The sequence below is a fragment of the Aedes albopictus genome, chromosome 1 (genome assembly GCF_035046485.1).
Source record: "Aedes albopictus strain Foshan chromosome 1, AalbF5, whole genome shotgun sequence".
In the NCBI taxonomy this organism is placed as follows: domain Eukaryota; kingdom Metazoa; phylum Arthropoda; class Insecta; order Diptera; family Culicidae; genus Aedes; species Aedes albopictus.
Window position 1 is genome coordinate 60,789,410 of NC_085136.1, and position 19,304 is coordinate 60,808,713.

Here is a 19,304-nt window from a genome sequence, read left to right on the forward strand (position 1 = left end):
AAGAAAAAAGGGTGGTGGCATAAGAACACCGGTACTCAGCATGATCAAGGGTGACGGATTCAATTCTCAGTCTTCTTCAAATTTAAAGATCGAGGTCAGTGTGCACTGAAAGAGGTTTTCGGAGTAGTCTTGTTCTAGGTCTTGATGCACTAGCTCAATATTTCGAGTCCTAGTAGGCATGCTCTGCTCTCCCTAAATAAGTGTCATTTTGAAAATCATTTTTGTCACCAGCAAAGTTGAAATCAGGTCGTTTTTAATTACTATCCCTTATTTATTTTCCATCAAGTCATGGCAGCCAATTCTGGAGTGAAAATTTTCCGTGATATTCTTCGGGACAGCCCGTGTCGGATGGTAAAACTACATTATTTTCTAAATCATATTTTTTTGCAATACCGAAAATGCACTTCGTTCCCAGGTTTACAAGAACTTCACCCAGCAGTACTCGAAGGCCAATAATCTGGGAAAGGCCATCTCCCTGGAACGCCCGGGTACATCAGCACGTCCCAAAACAGCCCCCATCGCTGTTTCACCTTTGGCGCATGCCATAACGGCCCACAACTTGATGCCGGAAGTTGTGACAAAACCTGCAGCACCGGAACGTCCCGTAACCAGCGTCCGAACGATCAAACCTTCGCTAGGTTTACTTTGCACCGGACACGAAAAACCGAATGGGAAGTCACCACGGCGACGCCCGGAAGCCCCTAATCGACAACGCCCTCCACGACGCCCAGCTGAACCGTCCCGTAAAACCCCACCCGCATCCAACAGCAAGCAGGACATTTGCAAACGGCCCCATCAACGGAAGCAGCTCGAATCGCCCGACGCAAATCGCGACTCGTCCAAGAGGCCGTGCAAGATCTGCATCAGCGACGAAGATTGCACCGCCGCCGTCCCCGAACAATGGCAAGATATACTTAACGCACAGTCCTCAGAAACGTCGGCCTCCAGCTCCGATGTCGGCTTCCGACATCTGATCGGAGAGATCGAAGCCATTCGCTCGGAGTTGGTATCCCGGGAGGACATGAAGAACATCAGTCTGCAGGAATCGTTGGAACTGATCAACGAGATTCAGCAACGGATCAACTCGGTTTCTTTATCGACCGAAGGACGAACCACAGCCGCCTCTGGAAGCTATCTGACTCGCCTGGAACCGGCTCAGACGGCCACGGTGGTGGGGACCGGAAAGCGGTCCATCATCAAGGCGAAGAAATCGTTACGGTCGCTACGTTTCGAAGGAGGTCGGATCATCGAGCAGGACTACAACAAGGGAAATCGTCGATCGCAGCAGGATGGGGAGAAGGTGGTGATCCGTAAAGCGAAGACGAAGCAGATCGAGAAGAAATTCGATGAGGGTCCACTGCGGTGTTTGTTGCCACTCGTGAGTGAATCGCTCAAAGCGGCGCAGATGAAATTTTGAGAATAAATTTTGAAATTGATTAGCGTTGGTTTATTTTGTTTTTGGCTTAAAATGTGTAATATAGGGCTTGATGGAAAAAAATAGCACAATAATTTAATGTACTAGCAGTACAAGCTGGAGGCATGGATAACGCATTGATGTCATTAGCCTCTTCCCAGCTAACCCTACTGTTCTGGGGTACGAGCATCCTTAAGCGAGATCGGTCATGTAGGTATCGTGAATAAAACTGCGGTTTTTTCATTGAATCGTGTTGCCTCCTCTGCGCATTAATGGAAGACAAATTTGAATTTATCAAATAAGGCAATTCTCCTGTTGTTAAATGGTTAGTACAGCAACTTTTGTTCTCATTTGTTTTTGTGCACGGTCTTGATGCGAGAAATTAAAACCCCTGGAGTAATTTCTGGCGACACCCGTAACGTGGGTAGATCACCTTAGAATGGTGCGTTGCGGTGTAAGATCTACCAAATCAAATTTTGATCTTGATATTTACCGTATTTTTAAATATTCCAAGATCAAAGTTTGATGCTCTTTTTTTTGTGTTTTGTAGTATTTGTGTTTCAATGTACTGCTAATTAACATTTTATTTCAGCAGGATTCAGGTAAATGTATCGTACGATATAAATAATATTTTAAAAATATGTAACTGTGGCGAGCGTATCACTAATATGGAGTTTATTTGACGTACGATGTTAATATTATTTTATATTTCAGTTCAGATTATCAACCGAAGAATCTGGCAATTCAACCAAATGCCATCAAGACGACGAGGAATCCAGGATGAATCGGGCAGACAACGGATTCGAAGAAGACTAACAATGGTGTGCCTGAACGTTGACCAAGCGTATCATCTGGAGTTTACCCTTCCACTAACAACACCCAAATTCCCGTGACACCTAGGCCTGAGAGATCGTAGAGTTGTCTACATTTTTCATAGGTGTCCAAAACTAACCATCCTTTCCCATTCCTCAGCAGTCGCAAGGACGTGGCCAGGACAGTGCTCGACCATTGGAGGATTGCGTCAGTCTTGTCTAAGAGTCAGAGATTAGTCCCAAATCTTTGTGCTTTGGTTCGGACGGGAAGGAGGCAACCCTCATAACAGCGGTCTAGGACTGTACCACCTACGAATTTGTGCAACTCGCTTAATGCTAATGCTAATACTAATGCTAATGCTAATTTTCTACGAGAAATTAAAACATAGCCAAGGCCCGTAGCGTAGTGGCCTAGGATGTAGTGGCTACACGTTCACTTCATAAGTGGACAGTCATGGGCTCGATCCCAGCCCCGGCACTTGTAATTTTTCGTCAGTTGCTCTTCCCCCCGAGAGCGGCTGGCACCTGACCCTCTTCAGAGCATATGCTCCAACGTACCCGGAAACCTGGATATCGGCTAGCGGCAACTCATAATGGACCCCCAAGCAAACTGGAAAAGGAGCAAGAGCCACACATCTATTCAAGGATCGAAGCAACACAACGGTCCAACTGAACAATCGAAGCAACCTAATTGTTGGGAGCGTCGTCTCTGTACTGACAAACACCTATGGTCCACTGCTAGGATGTCCACTGCACCTAGGATCCTAGCACTGCACGAATTTATTCTGGCTTGCTTACTCTCACAGAAAACTTGACGTTTGAGCGGTGCCGACACCTCTCAAACGTCAAATTTCCTGTGAGAGTAAGCAGGCCAGTATAAATTCGTGCAGTGGATCATTTATTTATTACTACCCGACTAGAAAAATCTATCAAGTTTATAACACATTGTGTTATGATGTTATAAAAATTTTCTATAACTTATTATGCTATAAACTAGGTGCAGGATGATGTTAAAATAACTAAAATTGTAACAAAAAGTACACCGGTCTAATCAAAATAATAACCTATTTTGTTATGATCTGATCAATATTATAACAAAATATGATATAAGCTTTAGCTTCAAGATTAATAAGTTCCTATCATATTTTGATACAATTGTACTAAATGATTTTCTGAATGTCAAGTAATTGAAACTAAATTATTTCACAGTGAGTTATTAAACAACATTTATAACATAATATGATATAATTGAGATGTTATATTTTTAAACCCCAAAGATTTTATAACTTGATTATATAACAATGAGTTATAAATATCAGGGTTTGTTATAGTCTATATATATAAAAATGAGTTTGAAGTCCCTTTGGGGCAACAAAACTCAAGAACGGATGAACCGATCAGCATGACTCTTGCACGGTTCGGTTCGTATTCGTGGTGGCTGTGTTTATATGTACAAAAAGTTATGATAATCAATTAGAAAAGTAAGGAAATTGATAAATAATTGATTGTTCATGAGCTGGGAAGGAAATCAACATGATCGAAATGAAACCAATCTAGAGTGCGGTGATATTATGAGCTCAACAGTTGTCAAACCACATCAGCTTGGCAAGACAAAGTTTGCCGGGGCAGCTAGTAATGTTATATTTTTGTTAGAATCTTCTAGTCGGGTAGCAGTCCCGGCAAACGTCGTCCTGCCTGCCTACTCTGTTTTTTGACATCCGGTTCAATGAAGAAATGCCCCTCAAAATGGATTTTCAGATTTTCCTGTTTTTCTTGCCTTCCCGGTCACTTTTTCTAATTATTTTTTCGTACGAACACGTTGGAGCCCTGGCGGAATGCAACAGTGAAAGAATCATGTCGATCTGTTGACCCGTTCCCAAGCCTATTCGTGACATACAAACACCATTCCATTTTCATTTATATACTAGCTGTCCCGGCAAACTTTGTCTTGCCGTCTTGTGGTGGTTTGACAACTATTGAGCTCAAAAAAGCACCGCACTCTAGATTGGTTTCATTTCGATTGTATTGATTTCCTTCCCAGCTCATGCAAAATCAGTACTTTATCAATTTTCTTACTTTTCTAGTTGATTTTCGTAACTTTTTGTAGATATTGTGGGGTATGAACAAAGCTGAGTAGCATTTCCCATGCGTGTGTTTCCCCTAGCAAGCATCAGTGACAGCCAGCACCATGACGGGGTCGTCGTCAGTGTGATGCTGCCTCATTGACGAGTGGACTGTTGGCGGAGCAAGACGCCATCACCGTGAGGTTCCGTATTATGCCAAGTGATTCTACTGCAGTTTGCTAAGATGGCTGGGAACGGATTGTTCCAGTGAGTTGCCCGGTATTCACATTATAAACACACGGTATTCACAGATATAAACACAGCCACCACGAATTCGAACCGAACCGTTCAAGAGTCATCCTGATCGGTTCAGCCGTTCGTGAGTTTTGTTGCCTCAAAGGGGCTTCAAACTCATTTTTATATATAGAAAGATAAGATAAGATTTTATAAAAATAAACACAATTCACAATAATGTTAACTTACATTTAAGTGTTCTTATCAGTCACTAAGAAAAGCCTTTCTTAGTGACTGATAAGAACACTTAAATGTAAGTTAAAATTATTGTGAATTGTTGTTTACACTTCCAACCGGTAAACATCTCACTCTACTGGCTGCCTTTCTACTGTCTTCTTCGCTCCTACAGTGTAGCCAGTTTCACATAAAAATCACCACAACACTAATGTTAAGGCACTTGTCATAAATCTATATATATAAAAATGAGTTTGAAGTCCCTTTGAGGCAACAAAACTCACGAACGGCTCAACCGATAGGGATGACCCTTGCACGGTTCGATTCGTATTCGTAGTGGCTGTGTTTATATGTAAAAAAAGTTATGAAAATCAACTAGAAAAGCAAAAAAAATGATAAAGTACCGATTTTTCATGAGCTGGGAAGGAAATCAACACGATTGAAATGAAATCAATCTAGAGTGCGGTGACGTTATTAGCTCAACAGTTGTCAAACCACCACAGCTTGGCAAGACAACGTTTGCCGGGACAGCTAGTAGTGTATAGATAATTATTTCATTCTGTAATAAACCGTTAACTGAAGAAGTCGTCTTTCACTAGAACTCTCACACACTAATAGGTTGTGAGCACCAGCAGACTTCAGGGAAGCGGAAATTCAAGAATCAAGAACGTGTATTCAAGATGAGCGAATTCAATTCGTCACTGCAGAAGCTTGGAGATTCCAACTATTCAGTTTGGAAGTTCCGGATGGAGCTGCTGTTGACCCAGGAAGGACTTCAAGCCATCGTCACTGACCCCAAGCTGGCTGTTGTGGATGCCGTCTGGACAGCAAACGATGCGAAAGCACGGGCCCAATAAGCGGCTGTCGATTGAAGATTGCCACCTATGTCACGTCATCCGAGCCGAACAGCGAAGGACATGTGGGACGCCCTGAAGAAATACCACGAGAGGTTATCCTTATGAAGGTCCACGTGTTGCGGAAGCTGTGCTCGCAGCGATTACTGGAAGGAAGAAGTATGTCGGACTTGGGAACGACCCATATTCTCGGAGAATGGAAGGGCACCCGAGCAGAAGGGAATAGCAACAGCATAATAAAATGTGTTATTTTGGAAAAATAACTGAGTAGCGGAAAGAGTTATTTTCATTTACATAACATATCCTGTTATAAACTTGTCTGTCATAAGCGGCAAAATGACAAAAATTATAACAAAAACATGTTCCTGGAAGACCTGTTTAATAACATGTTTTGTTAGTCTCAATAACAACCTAATAACAGCGATTTTTTATAAATATTTCAATAACAAATTTTGATATGAATAGGATATGTGTGCCATCAGTAATCTCATGCTCCCATTTTCATCCTATTCGAAAACAAGCGATTACGGCACCGATTGACTCCGTTCTTTTTGTTTTCATGGGTGCTCACTTCTAACAAAAAATACAAAAATAAGCAACAAAACAAACAGCGCTTCAATCCTTTGTTTTTCGTGGGATGAAAATAGGAGCCACATGCTTAATAAGGGAACCAATACCCTACGTTATTGATAACAATCTGAAAACAAAATTTGCTTTTTTTCTGTTGCGGATAGGAACTCCTCCAAAGTCCCATATGCATTCAATGGGATACGCAACAATAGGATCTATTGTTAAATGTTTCATTCATAATTGGGACGCTATTGTTGTCGCAAGCGATTTATTATCGAAAATAGAGAGAAACAATAGTTTTTGTTCATTTTCCAAACAACTTACGATGAAAAACTACTATCGTTTTGAAACCCTTTATTAGGTGGTTCATTGTTTATAAGATTAATTTACATTATTACCTCATTGATTGACACATTTATCCAAGTGAATCTAAGTGGGCTCGTTGCAGTGAAATCAATAAAAATAAAATGTCTAAAAATAATCAATGGAATTCTTGATGACTTATTTTTTTACATTTTTGTCGAAAATGTGTTGTTCGTCGTTGAATTCCACCAGATGATCCAAAATGTTTCATAAAATGGCTAACACTCTATTGCACTCTCTATTTTCGTATTCATACCTAACTGAAACTGGGACAAAAAAAAACAGGTATACTTTTCAAAGTGCTTATAAAACAAAAGGCTGATAAGTTGGCACTGTCACAGTTAAAACGTAATGTCAGTAAGAAGAGGAACTGATGACAAAATAATATTTTCTCTTACAGTTTCTCACGGAATGCTGTGAACAACGAAAACCTCGAATGGTGTAGTTTTGATTGCAAAGTTAGTTATGTTGTAATATTAATGATCAAATATGTGTACAGTCTCAATGACACAATAATAACTGAACTTGTGCTACCGTCGTTGGGGGTGAGAATGGGTCAAAAAAGGATACTCAAAGATTGCTTGTTAAATAGCAAATGCAATTGAAGTTGAAATATTTTTTTTATTTTGTATATATACTCTTCTATGTGGTAATGATAGTTTGGCAAGGAAGTATCACATTAAATGAATTACTTACTAAACTACAAATGATTGAAAATTGACCCAATCTCACCCCTTAGAGGGGGTGAGAATGGGTTAAAGTATTCCAAATCGCCTATCTAAGAATATAAGTTAATTTTATTGATCACTAGCTGTCCCGGCAAACGTCGTTCTGCCTGCCTACTGTGTTTTTTGACATGCAGCTCCATAGGGACGCCCCCGGCGAAGTCATCTGTATGGGAGCATCCCGGTCCAGAAACCGGAGAGGTTCCGCACCAAGCTAAGAACCTTCCCCGGTCCCAAAAATACCCACATACAAAATTTCATACCGATCGGTCCAGTAGTTTTCGAATCCATAGCGGTCAGACAGACAGACAGACAGACAGAAATTCATTTTTATATATATAGATATCTGGTAAACCTACTTAAAATACAATGTAACATGACGAAAAAAAACTTAGGTAATTTTAAGAGATGATTAATCCACCTAAAAGGGCTAATACAACCAAAAAAATTGTTGAAATTTGATAAAATAACGTTTGTATGTTGTATCGCCATTTTTAGCTACCACAACCATCCTCATTTAAAATTTCAACCTCCATAAGAGGAGGGGGGATTACAATGAGCGAGGGGCGCATTGAAAGATTGATTGAATAAAAAACATGATATTTTTAGTATACTGCATAAGAAATGTTCAACCAAACCCTCCGTTATAAACTCTTATGTACATGATTATTGGCCTTGGTATTGCCAAAGCAAATTGCTCCATCTCCATTTCACATTCAGGCTTATTCTGCGCGGCGTGTGAGGTGAGACGAGTCGAATGAGGTGACAAAAGTCGACTACATTTGATTTGCATTAGTCGTCTCACGTCACGTGAGACGAAACCGTCCGTCTCACCTCACACGCCGCGCAGAATAAGCCTAATTATTAGACCCTCTTCCGCAATAACAATTCAACGGATTTTTTAATAAATTTTGTATGAGTCCTAGTTCAACGGTAGACCTATTTTACTTTCTTTAGTATTTCCATGTATTTTATGAATGATCCTTATATGGCACTCTTAATTCATAAAGTTCAAGTTAAATATTCAATAAGCAATCTCGTATGCCGCAATTCGACGTTCGTTCGCTTTCTGACATTGTGCTATGCTATCGGTTTTATAGCACCGGTAATTCCTGGAACCCACTACCGTCTGGTAGTTTTACGATATTTCCTTAAAATTTCAAAAATGAATGGAGAAGATGAGCCCTATTAAGTCTATTTTGTGAGCTTACGATATTGCAGTACACTGAAGATAAGCTGATGATTAGAAGAGCTGTCCAAACGCATGGGTTTATTGTTATAAATGATATTAGGCACCAAACGTATGAACACACTCGCTTTTGACACTTCTTCGACATATTTTTGAAAAGAAAAGTGCTTTTATGAAGATATCGTAAACATGGCACCTCTCTAACGTCAAATGGGGACTGAATAACAAGTTGATTTTTTTTCGCTTTTTTCGTTGCATCAACTAGGCAATACCCACAGCTAACCACTTATAAGAAAATTTATGGTTAGGAGGGGAAATTTTTTAAGAGTGATTTACTAATAGTTTCATAATATAAGTTTAGCCACAAATTTAACAAAAAACGATTATTGCTAAACATCTTATTCTGCATCACGACGAGCAAAAACATCTCCTCTTAGAAATAATATAAAGTTTCCAATACAAATTAGCGATAGTTGATGAACTATTTCAAATTTCATATTTCTCCGTTTTGACCCAATCTCACCCCCCAGACCCATTGTCACCCCCATCGACGGTACAACAAAACATGTTATTGAAATGTAATTTAAAGAAAATATACCAAGAGCACGATCATAACCAAATACGATTGCTCAACAGCAAATGTTATGGAACGGTGATGACTTAATAAGTTAATAATAACAAACCAAGATATAAAAACAGGTTTTGTGATTCCGCTGTTATTATTTTGATATTTTCCTCTGCTCGGGCAACCAGTTGAAGAAACGATCGGAGAAAACGATGCTTACTATCACCACTCATCCGAAGCAATGTATTCATCTGTGGCACCGCCAGTTGGGACACCGGAGCATGGACGCCATCAAGCAAGTCGTACGCGAAGGGCTGTGCAGCGGAATTTCGATACAAGACTGTGATGTGCGAACGATTTGTGGAACGTGCTTTGAAGGCAAGATGGCTAGACTGCCATTCTCGAAAGCATCCAAAACATCGAGCTAAGCGGTAGGAGCGTACAGCCCTCAACAAAACGGGACCGCTGAGAGAAAGAATCGATCATTGGGAGAAATGATGCGTTGATTGCTGACCGAAGCCGATCTTGACAAGAAGTTTTGGGGTGAAGCGATCACTACAGCGAATTACCTGCAGAACATCCTACCTACGAAAGCAGCGAGTGTGACTTCGTATGAATTATGATACGATCGTATCGTATACCCATCTCCGGGTGTTTGGATCCACAGCATGGGTGTACATTCCTAATCAAAAGCGAAGGAAGCTGGACCGAAAAGCCGAGAGGATGGTGCTGGTTGGCTACGCTGTTCCGTAATCGACAACAGTATGAAGGCTGACGATGTACCGAGTGAAATGGAACTGCGTATCAAGTTGAATGGACAGGCTTTCGGCAACGACGCAGCAGACGATGAAGTGGTTATAGAGGATGATTTTCAAGATTTGCCTGTTGAGCAAGCAAATGACGAACGGGTGAGTAAAGCTGAGGAAGATCCAGTTGTCGTACCGGACGATGGTGCTGTCCCGAAAGCGGACGCCTTGCAGACTCCACGAAGATCCCTAAGGTCAACCAAAGGTATTGCGCCGAAACGATTGTTCCTGTGTGCTGGAAACGATGAGCTGGTAGAACCGAAGACCTTTGCCGAGGCGATAGCAAGTACCGAACACGATGAATGGCGTTCTGCCATGCAGGAGGAGTTGCAGTCCATTAAAGACAACGATACCTAGGAGTTGGTGGACCTACCGACCGGACGGAAACCAGTAGGATCGAAATGGGTCTTCAAAATCAAGCGAGGTGCTCAAGCTGAAGTCACACGATTCAAGGCTAGAGTACAGCCAGCGATTCAAGGCCAGGGTACAGCCAGCAATACGGCAGCGATTACGACCAAGTTTTTGCTCCTGTGGTTCGTCAAACGACATTCCGGACGTTGCTGGCTGTTACAGCTAAACAAGGTATGATGGTGCGTCAATATGATGTCAAGACTGCCTTTCTATACGGCAATCCGCCCGGATTCATCGTACGCGGACAGGAGAGCAAGGTTTGTCGTCTTAAAAAAAGCCTTTATGGACTGCAGCAGGTCGCAAGAGCATGGAACCACAAGCTGCACACGGAGCTGCTACGGATGGGTTTCCAGAGATGTGATGCCGATCCGTGTATCTGTCGGAAGAAAGAAGGAACCAATGGTGCTACACTCTCGTCTATGTTGACGACCTCATCATCGCCTGCTGTAACGAACGAACCATCCAGAGAACAGCCGAAGCACCACAGATGCACTTCAACATTTCCTCGTTGGGCGACGTACACTGGTATCTCGGAATTGAAGTGGAACGTGACGAGGATGGCGATTTCCACTTGAACCAGAAGCGATTCATCGACGAAATCTCGAGGACGAACGCACTGCAAGACGCTAAAGGTTCAAAAATCCCTATCGACATTGGCTATTTCAAGCAAGAAGGAGAAGAGCTACTTCCTGATAACAAGCACTACCAGAAGCTAATTGGACAACTGCTGTATGTATCGGTGAACACTAGACCGGACATTTCGGCGGCCGTCTTCATCCTTAGCCGAAAAACAAGCCATCCTACCCAAAACGACTGGGACGAGCTGAAGCGGGTGGCCCAGTACTTGAAGGGTACGAAGGGCTACCGACTGCGAGTAAGCACCAATGCGGAGGCGGAAGATCTGGTTGGATTTTCGGATGCTGACTGGACCGAAAACAGAGAAGATCGGAAGTCCAATACTGGATTTGTGATTGAAGTTCAATGGTGGAACCATCAGCTGGGTATGCAGCAAGCAGACCTGTGTTTCTCTTTCAACTGCTGAGGCGGAGTTCGTTGCTCTTTCGGAAGCCACACAGGAGCTGATCTGGCTGAAGCGTCTCCCGAAGGACTTCAACGAGGATCAGAAGAACCCCGTCGTAAACGAGGACAAACAGAGTGCGCTGAAGATGTTGGAATCCGAAAAATTCAGCAACAAGACGAAGCATATTGCGACACGATTCCATTTTGCACGGATCATAAAAGAGAAAGGTGAGGTCCAATTCGCGTACTGCCCTACAGAAGAAATGGCAGCTGATCTGCTGACTAAACCAATAGGAGGGGAACGGATGGTCAAACTTCGGGCGATGTGCGGAATAGAGGCCCCGTGTTGAGGAGGAGTGTTCGTGGATCGAAGAAACACTACGGTGCTGTGGAGCGGACCTGGTGTGATGGTTAGAACACTCGACTATCACGCCGAGGACCTGGGATCGAATCCCACTCCCGACAAACTCGCAAAATGTGAGTTCTTCCTTCGGAAGGGAAGTAAAGCGTGGGTCCCGAGATGAACTAGCCTAGGGCTAAAAATCTCGTTAATACAGATAAAAAAAAAACAAAAAAAAAACAAAAAAACACTACGGTCCTACTGAACAATCGAAGCAACCTAATGTTAAGGCACTTGTCATCTATATATATATATAAATGCAGTGGCATACAAGGGGCCGCGCATAACTTGCGAACGGAAGGTCCGATTTTGATCGTCTTAGTTTTGTTTTCTTAGTTTTCACCCAAGGAAGGTTGATGAGGCAGAAAACATGGAAAAATTGAGAGTTTTTGAAAATTGATCTTCCATACATTTTGACCCGGGACTTGGTCTTGGCTACAAACTTGAAACGTCAAAAAACGCAGTAGGCAAGACAAAATTTTCCGGGTACAGCTAGTAGTGTATAGATAATTAATGCATTCTGTAATAAACCGTTAACTGAAGAAGTCGTCTTCCACTAGAACTTTCACACACCAATAACCCAACTAACTTTTATGCTGAATAAGAGCTTAAGCGAGCTTTCTTCCAAAGACGTTTGCCCCATAAGCTTTTATGCAGCTACTTTTGTTAGTAGGGAACATCAACATTCTCGTGCTCATCATTCTAACACGGACACAGAGTAGAAAAGTGACAGCAGCATCAAAGGCAACCAGTTCGATATAGTAGAATTAGAATAGAAAACATTTGGGCGCTGTATAAAGTGTAAGTGCAGCCACCAATTGGAATCGCTCACGTAGTGCCCTGGTGGCCAAAAAGAGCTGTAAATTAGGTTAAGCGTTTGAAGTATAAAAATAAATTCACTCGAAAACAATTTTGTTTGGGTGTTTACTAGGATTTCAAGGATAGGTACCTTCAGCTTAATTTTAAGGGATGCAGTAGGCCCACAAAGGGTTTTGGTCCTATAAATTGGTGTGACGAACCGAGCCTAGCTAACATAACTGCTCTTTCGTTACATTCAATTCCGCAGTGACCAGGAACCCAGTATAGATTGACTTGATTACGACAAGACAGTTTTTGAAGTGATTGGACATATTCCCAAACATGCTTAAATGTACATGTCGCCAAATTTAGAGCATCCAGAGCTTCTTGACTATCTGACATAATACAAATATTTGAATGCCTCTAATTTCTACGCAAGCAAATAACAACACAGTCCAGAATTGCTTGAATTTCAGCTTGAAAAACATTTCTCTACTTGCCATCAGAATCGATAGATTTACATCCGTATACCCATAAGAAACTCTTGGAAAAAATCTGGAAAGAACTCTTGCAAAATTTCTAGATGGAACTTCTGTACAATTCCCACAAGGAACTTCTGGAGAATTCCCATGAATAACTTACAGACGTTTCCGCTAAGAAGCATCAGGAGAACTCCCAGAAGGGTGATTTTCAGAGCATTGGCGTAGCTAGAGGAGCAAGTACTTACATATTTGAAATAGGTAACAGAGACTGTGAAAGAATCACAGAACGGATTTTTGAAGAAACTACTTTGCAGGAGCTGCAGGGAGTATTCTTGAAGGAATTCATGGATGGATTCCAGAATTAATGTGTGGATGGACTCCTTAAAAATTCTCGGAGATAATTGTAAAAGAATTTTTGGATAACTTCTTGGAGAATTTCCTGGCTCCAGTATGTCTCTAAAATTATCTTAAAGAATTCCAATACAAATCGCTGGAGGAATTCTTATAGAAATTCTTCAAGTAATTAAGAAAAAAATCAGGTAATTCTGGAAAAAATCTTGGGTGCAATACTTGGAAAAGATCATGGACGAATTTTTGAAATTTCTGACCGAATCCCTGAATGAAATTTTGAGATGATCCCGAGAGGAATTTCTGAATAATCACTACAGGAATTCCTGGATCAATTTCTGAAAGAACTCTCGGAGCAATCTCTAAAGAAATTTCTGCAGGTATATCTGGAGTACATCCAGTAGGAATCCATGAAGGAATTTCTGAAAGCATTCACTGGAGAAATTCTGAAGAAATCGCTTGAGGAATCATAAAAAGAGTTTCTAGACGAATTTCTGGACGAATCGTTAGAGGAGCTTCTGGACGAATTCCAGGAGCAAGGAATTCTTGGAGAATCCCCTGGAGGAATTCCTGGAGATATTCCTGGAGAAATTCCTGAAGTAACTCCTTGAGAAATCACCGGAGGAAATCGCTGGAGGAAATCCTGGAGGAACTTCTGGACAAATTCTTAACGGAATCCCTGGAGAAATTCCCGGAGGAATTTCTGAAAGTATACCTGAAGGAGTTCCTGGAGAAATCGCCATAGGAATTCTTGGAGAAATTTCTGAAACAATATTTTGAGGATTTTCTGGAGACATGCTTGGAGAAATTCCTGGACGAATGCCCTGGATAAATTCCTAGATGAATTCCTAGTCGAATCTCTAAAGGAATTCTGGGAGGAACCTCTGGTAGAATTCCGGAGCGATCCCTAAATGAATTCCTAGGGAAATCTCTGGAGCAATTCCTGAATACATTCGATAGATGGATTCTTAAAAGAATTCCTAAGGGAATTTCTGAAGTCATACCTGAAGGAAACCCTGATGGAATTGGGTTTTTAAATTAAGAAAAATGAAGTGATTTTTTTCTATCTGTATTAACGAAATTTTTAGCCCTAGGCTAGTTCATCTCGAGATCCACGCTTTACTTCCCTTCCGAAGGAAGAACTCACACTTTGTGAGTTTGTCGGGAGTGGGATTTGATCCCAGGTCCTCGGCGTGATAGTCACGTGCTCTGACCATCACACCAGGTCCGTTCCACTAAGTGATTTTTTGATTTTATACGAAAGAGCACGAAAGAGCCACTATGATTTTTTCAGATTTTTAGAACTTTTTTTCGGTACCTAAAACCAATTTGGAAGAGATTTCTTGGAATCACTTTTTGATAGCTGGGCAACTGTTTGATAGCTCCGTCCAGTACAAACTGCGACGAGGGGTGATTCAACAAATCGCTCCCATACATTTTTAAATAGGTTCCCATGCACCAAAATTCATGAAAATATGGATTTCGGCTCAGTTTGACATGCAGATTCAGAATACCGAGTTATCTCAACACCGTTACTCACTTGAAGTGCAAATTTTCGGTAATACCAATCCGTGTGGTCAAATTATGAAATTCAAATAACTCAACGTACATATGTACAGATGGGTAAATTATTGGTTAAATTGGGAAAAAATCCACAGCTCAGGTGAGATTTGAACTCACGACCCTTATTCGCTAGACAAGTGCTTTACCAACTAAGCTACCGAGCCAATGCGGAGTGCGAGAGTAAGTCTCGGCTTCATATAAATAATTCGCTCGCACTTGTCGTTAGTGGGCACAAACAGGAGTGTGTTGTGGATTGGCATCTAAGCCGAAAAGAGAGATGAGTTTGTGAAATAGGAGTGTTCACGGTGTGGCTTCGGAGTCAGTTTGGCTTTCTATTCCGCAGAACCATTACCTGTTCTGTGGCTTAGTTGGTTAAAGCACCGGTCTAGCGAATACGGAGTCGTGGGTTCGAATCCCACCAGAACGCGATTTTTTTCACAAATTTCATCTCTCAATTTGTCAATTAGCAACATTTTCGTGCCTTCTAATTACAAGTTTTTCCAGTATGTTTCAGACATACCAGCAAACCTGGTAATATGCCAGTAAAATGGGCAATATGTATCATTGTTACTGGGGGAATTCTTGGAAAAATCCCTGTAGGAACTACTGGACAAATTCCTGGCGTAATCCCAGGAGGAATTCTTGGAGAAACCCCTAGAGAAATTCTTGGAAAAATTCCGTGGAACTATCCCTGGAACAATTCCTGGAGGAATAAGCTACGTCAATGTTGCCGAGGTAACTCCTTCAGGACTCCTTCAGAATAAACTCCTGGAGGATGCCCAGAAGAGAATGTACGCATCTGTCTAGGATCGCTATGTCAATCGGATGTGAGGCGGCCGAGAAATCTCGGAGGGTGTAAAGCGACTGGTACCGTGTCATAGAAGTCCCGACTGAATGAGCTGTTCTCATACAATTATCAAGCATTTGTAAATTCGAAACAGATTTTTTTTTTATTTTACATGCTTACGGGGACTGACAGGATTCAGGAAAACTCGGTATTTTTTTCGGCTTTCAGTCACGGAAAAGCGTTGATTGTTGTATATCATTGTCATCGAACCCTGATGAACATCCCAACAACAAAATCGAAACGTAGGCAATTATTTAGAACAATCAACGCTTTTCTGTGACTGAAGTTGCGAAAATACCAAGTTTAATTTTATAACTGTGACAATTTTGAAATTGATGACAAGAATCTATACATGTAGAAGATAAATAGCAATGCACTCGTAGAATACATTAAAGTTTTGTAAATCTATGTGGGTTCCTATATTATGATTACCTATAGTTTTTTTTTGGATTAGTAGCCAAACTCATGTAATTTAATTTACAACCTAGAGCACCAATCACTGCACTACTACACTCTTCTTCAGATCGAATGCATAAAAATCAAAATACCATGCGTCTCCATCATCACAGCTTCAACTCACCTTCAACGGAACTGCAACTATCTCTCATTAATCACACCACAGCTGGACGCGTTCGCAAGTGTCAGTCAGCTACTCACTTTCAGAATATCCACTTCACTTTCCACAAATCACCAAAATCCGCAAAATCTGCAAACTTCTTCGTCGTCAAAAAAGCAGCACCCCAAAAACCCGTCGTCGTCGTGTTATGTAGGTAGCTCTCCTTCTCGGTTTTCAGTGTATTACCCAACTTCTTCCTCGAAATGGCCTTCACTTGTGCAGCAGCACCACCGTAACCATCTATTCTTCTCCTCGACTTTCGACCTTCAACTCCCTGATATTCCCCCGATCGTAGTTGGCCGTGGCCCGTTTTCTTCGCGTTCTTTCACAACCTCAGCCTCCTGTGTGGTGATTACATAACCGCGTGGCGAGTTACGCTGCCGATTTCCCTTCCCTCTTGTTCAGCTTCCTCTTCCGCGCACTCACACACACGTTACACTTTAGGTTTTGAGCAGATTATTTCACCTGATGCTGTTTCCGCCCGTGGAGAGGAAATGGATGGAATCGATTACGACACACTTCGCGCGAGGATTTCGGGGCTAGCGAATGTCTTCCTCCACCGAGTTTGATGGACAGGTTCAGCACTTGTTGTTTCTTCGGGTGGGACACGCGATTGTGTAAACTGCGGTTGCTTGGCGTGGATTTCAATAATTCAGTTGAACACGGCTTTACCGCTTTACAGCCGTTTGTCGGTGGGATTTGCAAACAAACAACTTTGGCAGCAACAATCGACAACAGTAGTAGGCTGCGAATTCGCCGAGCTCAACAATTGCCACTGAACACGAAAGCTTCCTCGTTATTTATGCCGCCAATAATCCAATCGACAACAACAACGGTTGCACAGCAGACGCGCGACACTTTCTTTCCCTGCACAAAAGGACGCGAAACTGGGCGCCTTTTCCGATTCCCGTTTCCGTTGTTCGCTGAAGGAGCCCCTATTCAACTACTCTTCAGCTTTTCCGAACAATCACCGCCTTCTGCGACCAAAAACAATAACACACACCGAACAAAGCCCCGAACAGTAGGCGATGACAGAATAGTTTTCTTCTCCTCGCACCACACCCGAGAATTCCTGAAAGCTGGGCTGAACAAGAATTCCCTCACTCCGTAGAGACGCCCCGCAGACACCCAACCTCACACAATGGGGCACGGAAGCTCAGCCTAAACAGTCACCGGACCGTTACAGCTGCGGCGGACACGCGGTCGACGAAGGCAACGGAGCGGATCTCACCTCGGATTCCCCTTCTCTTCACACACGCACGCACCCGCGTTGTACTAAACTGCTAGTGGTGGAGACAGATAACGGCGTGGCAGCGGTGGCAGCGGCGGATATTCCAGAACCGGTCTCGCGCGTCAAGAACTTCCTGCAAACCGTTCTCGCTCGGCAGCTTGTAACAAACTGAATCGCAGGCGGCCGTGCCTTTTGGCAAGCCAAAGTTTCCCCCAAACAGCGTGAGTGCCGTCGTCGCCGTCGCCGCCTGCTGAGGAACACTCAAACGAGTCACGTGGAACGGAGCCACGCGTTTGCGCCGAACGGACGACGGTATGGGCGATACGGGAACTCAGTTTTGGGTGGATGGCTGGCTGGCTGACCGGCGAGCTTTTGCACACACGTGTGGAATGGTAGTAGCTGTTGCAGCCCGACGACGGCGGCGGAAACTTACGCAATGTGGGCAATACACTTTTCTAGGAATTTTTGGGGGCTGCTACGATGGGGTTGCCAGATTTTTAGAATCGACAAAGTAAACTCAGTCTGCTGGCGGCGAAGAATAATGAAAGCGCATATAATAGATAAGATATCATTTCACTGTCGTTTTCGGTTATAGAAGAGAAAATAAAAATCAGTAATTCAGTGGAATCCCGGAGCGGGATTCAGTGGAATCCCGAAGTGGGAATCAGTGGAATCCCGGAGTGGAATTCAGTGGAATCCCGGAGCGGGATTCAGTGGAATCCCGGAGCGGGATTCAGTGGAATCCCGAAGTGGGAATCAGTGGAATCCCGGAGCGGGATTCAGTGGAATCCCGGAGCGGGATTCAGTGGAATCCCGGAGCGGGATTCAGTGGAATCCCGGAGCGGGATTCAGTGGAATCCCGGAGCGGGATTCAGTGGAATCCCGGAGCGGGATTCAGTGGAATCCCGGAGCGGGATTCAGTGGAATCCCGGAGCGGGATTCAGTGGAATCCCGGAGCGGGATTCAGTGGAATCCCGGAGCGGGATTCAGTGGAATCCCGGAGCGGGATTCAATGGAATCCCGGAGCGGGATTCAGCGGAATACCGGAGAGGGATTCAGTGGAATCCCGGAGCAGGATTCAGTGGAATCCCGGAGCGGGATTCAGTGGAATCCCGGAGCGGGATTCAGTGGAATCCCGGAGCGGGTTTCAGTGGAATCCCGGAGCGGGATTCAGTGGAATCCCGGAGCGGGATTCAATGGAATCCCGGAGCGGGATTCAGCGGAATACCGGAGAGGGATTCAGTGGAATCCCGGAGCAGGATTCAGTGGAATCCCGGAGCGGGATTCAGTGGAATCCCGGAGCGGGATTCAGTGGAATCCCGGAGCGGGATTCAGTGGAATCCCGGAGCGGGATTCAGTGGAATCCCGGAGCGGGATTCAGTGGAATCCCGGAGCGGGATTCAGTGGAATCCCGGAGCGGGATTCAGTGGAATCCCGGAGCGGGATTCAGTGGAATCCCGGAGCGGGATTCAGTGGAATCCCGGAGCGGGATTCAGTGGAATCCCGGAGCGGGATTCAGTGGAATCCCGGAGCGGGATTCAGTGGAATCCCGGAGCGGGATTCAGTGGAATCCCGGAGCGGGATTCAGTGGAATCCCGGAGCGGGATTCAGTGGAATCCCGGAGCGGGATTCAGTGGAATCCCGGAGCGGGATTCAGTGGAATCCCGGAGCGGGATTCAGTGGAATCCCGGAGCGGGATTCAGTGGAATCCCGGAGCGGGATTCAGTGGAATCCCGGAGCGGGATTCAGTGGAATCCCG

General features: G+C 43.5%; 2 protein-coding genes and 1 non-coding gene across 3 annotated transcripts in view; 1 reads left to right on the top strand and 2 right to left on the bottom strand.

The window, feature by feature from the left end:
- The window catches only part of LOC109427487 (uncharacterized), a 2,230-nt gene extending 661 nt beyond the window's left edge, over window positions 1–1,569 (top strand). Inside the window, exons 1-2 of the mRNA XM_019703036.3 lie at window positions 1–351; window positions 416–1,569. The exon at window positions 1–351 is cut by the window's left edge and continues 661 nt beyond it. Of these exons, the coding sequence (XP_019558581.3) occupies window positions 289–351; window positions 416–1,417 (1,065 nt within the window). The 5' untranslated portion in view covers window positions 1–288 and the 3' untranslated portion in view covers window positions 1,418–1,569. The remainder of the gene's footprint in view (window positions 352–415) is intronic.
- Window positions 1–17,973, bottom strand: part of LOC109427548 (frequenin-2) — a 469,415-nt gene extending 451,442 nt beyond the window's left edge. Inside the window, exon 1 of the mRNA XM_062844635.1 lies at window positions 16,279–17,973. The gene's annotated coding sequence lies outside the window, so the exon portion shown is untranslated. The remainder of the gene's footprint in view (window positions 1–16,278) is intronic.
- On the bottom strand, window positions 14,944–15,015 carry Trnaa-agc (transfer RNA alanine (anticodon AGC)). Its single transcript has one exon. It is a non-coding gene; the product is annotated as a tRNA-Ala (tRNA).
- Window positions 17,974–19,304: the final 1,331 nt, after the last annotated feature.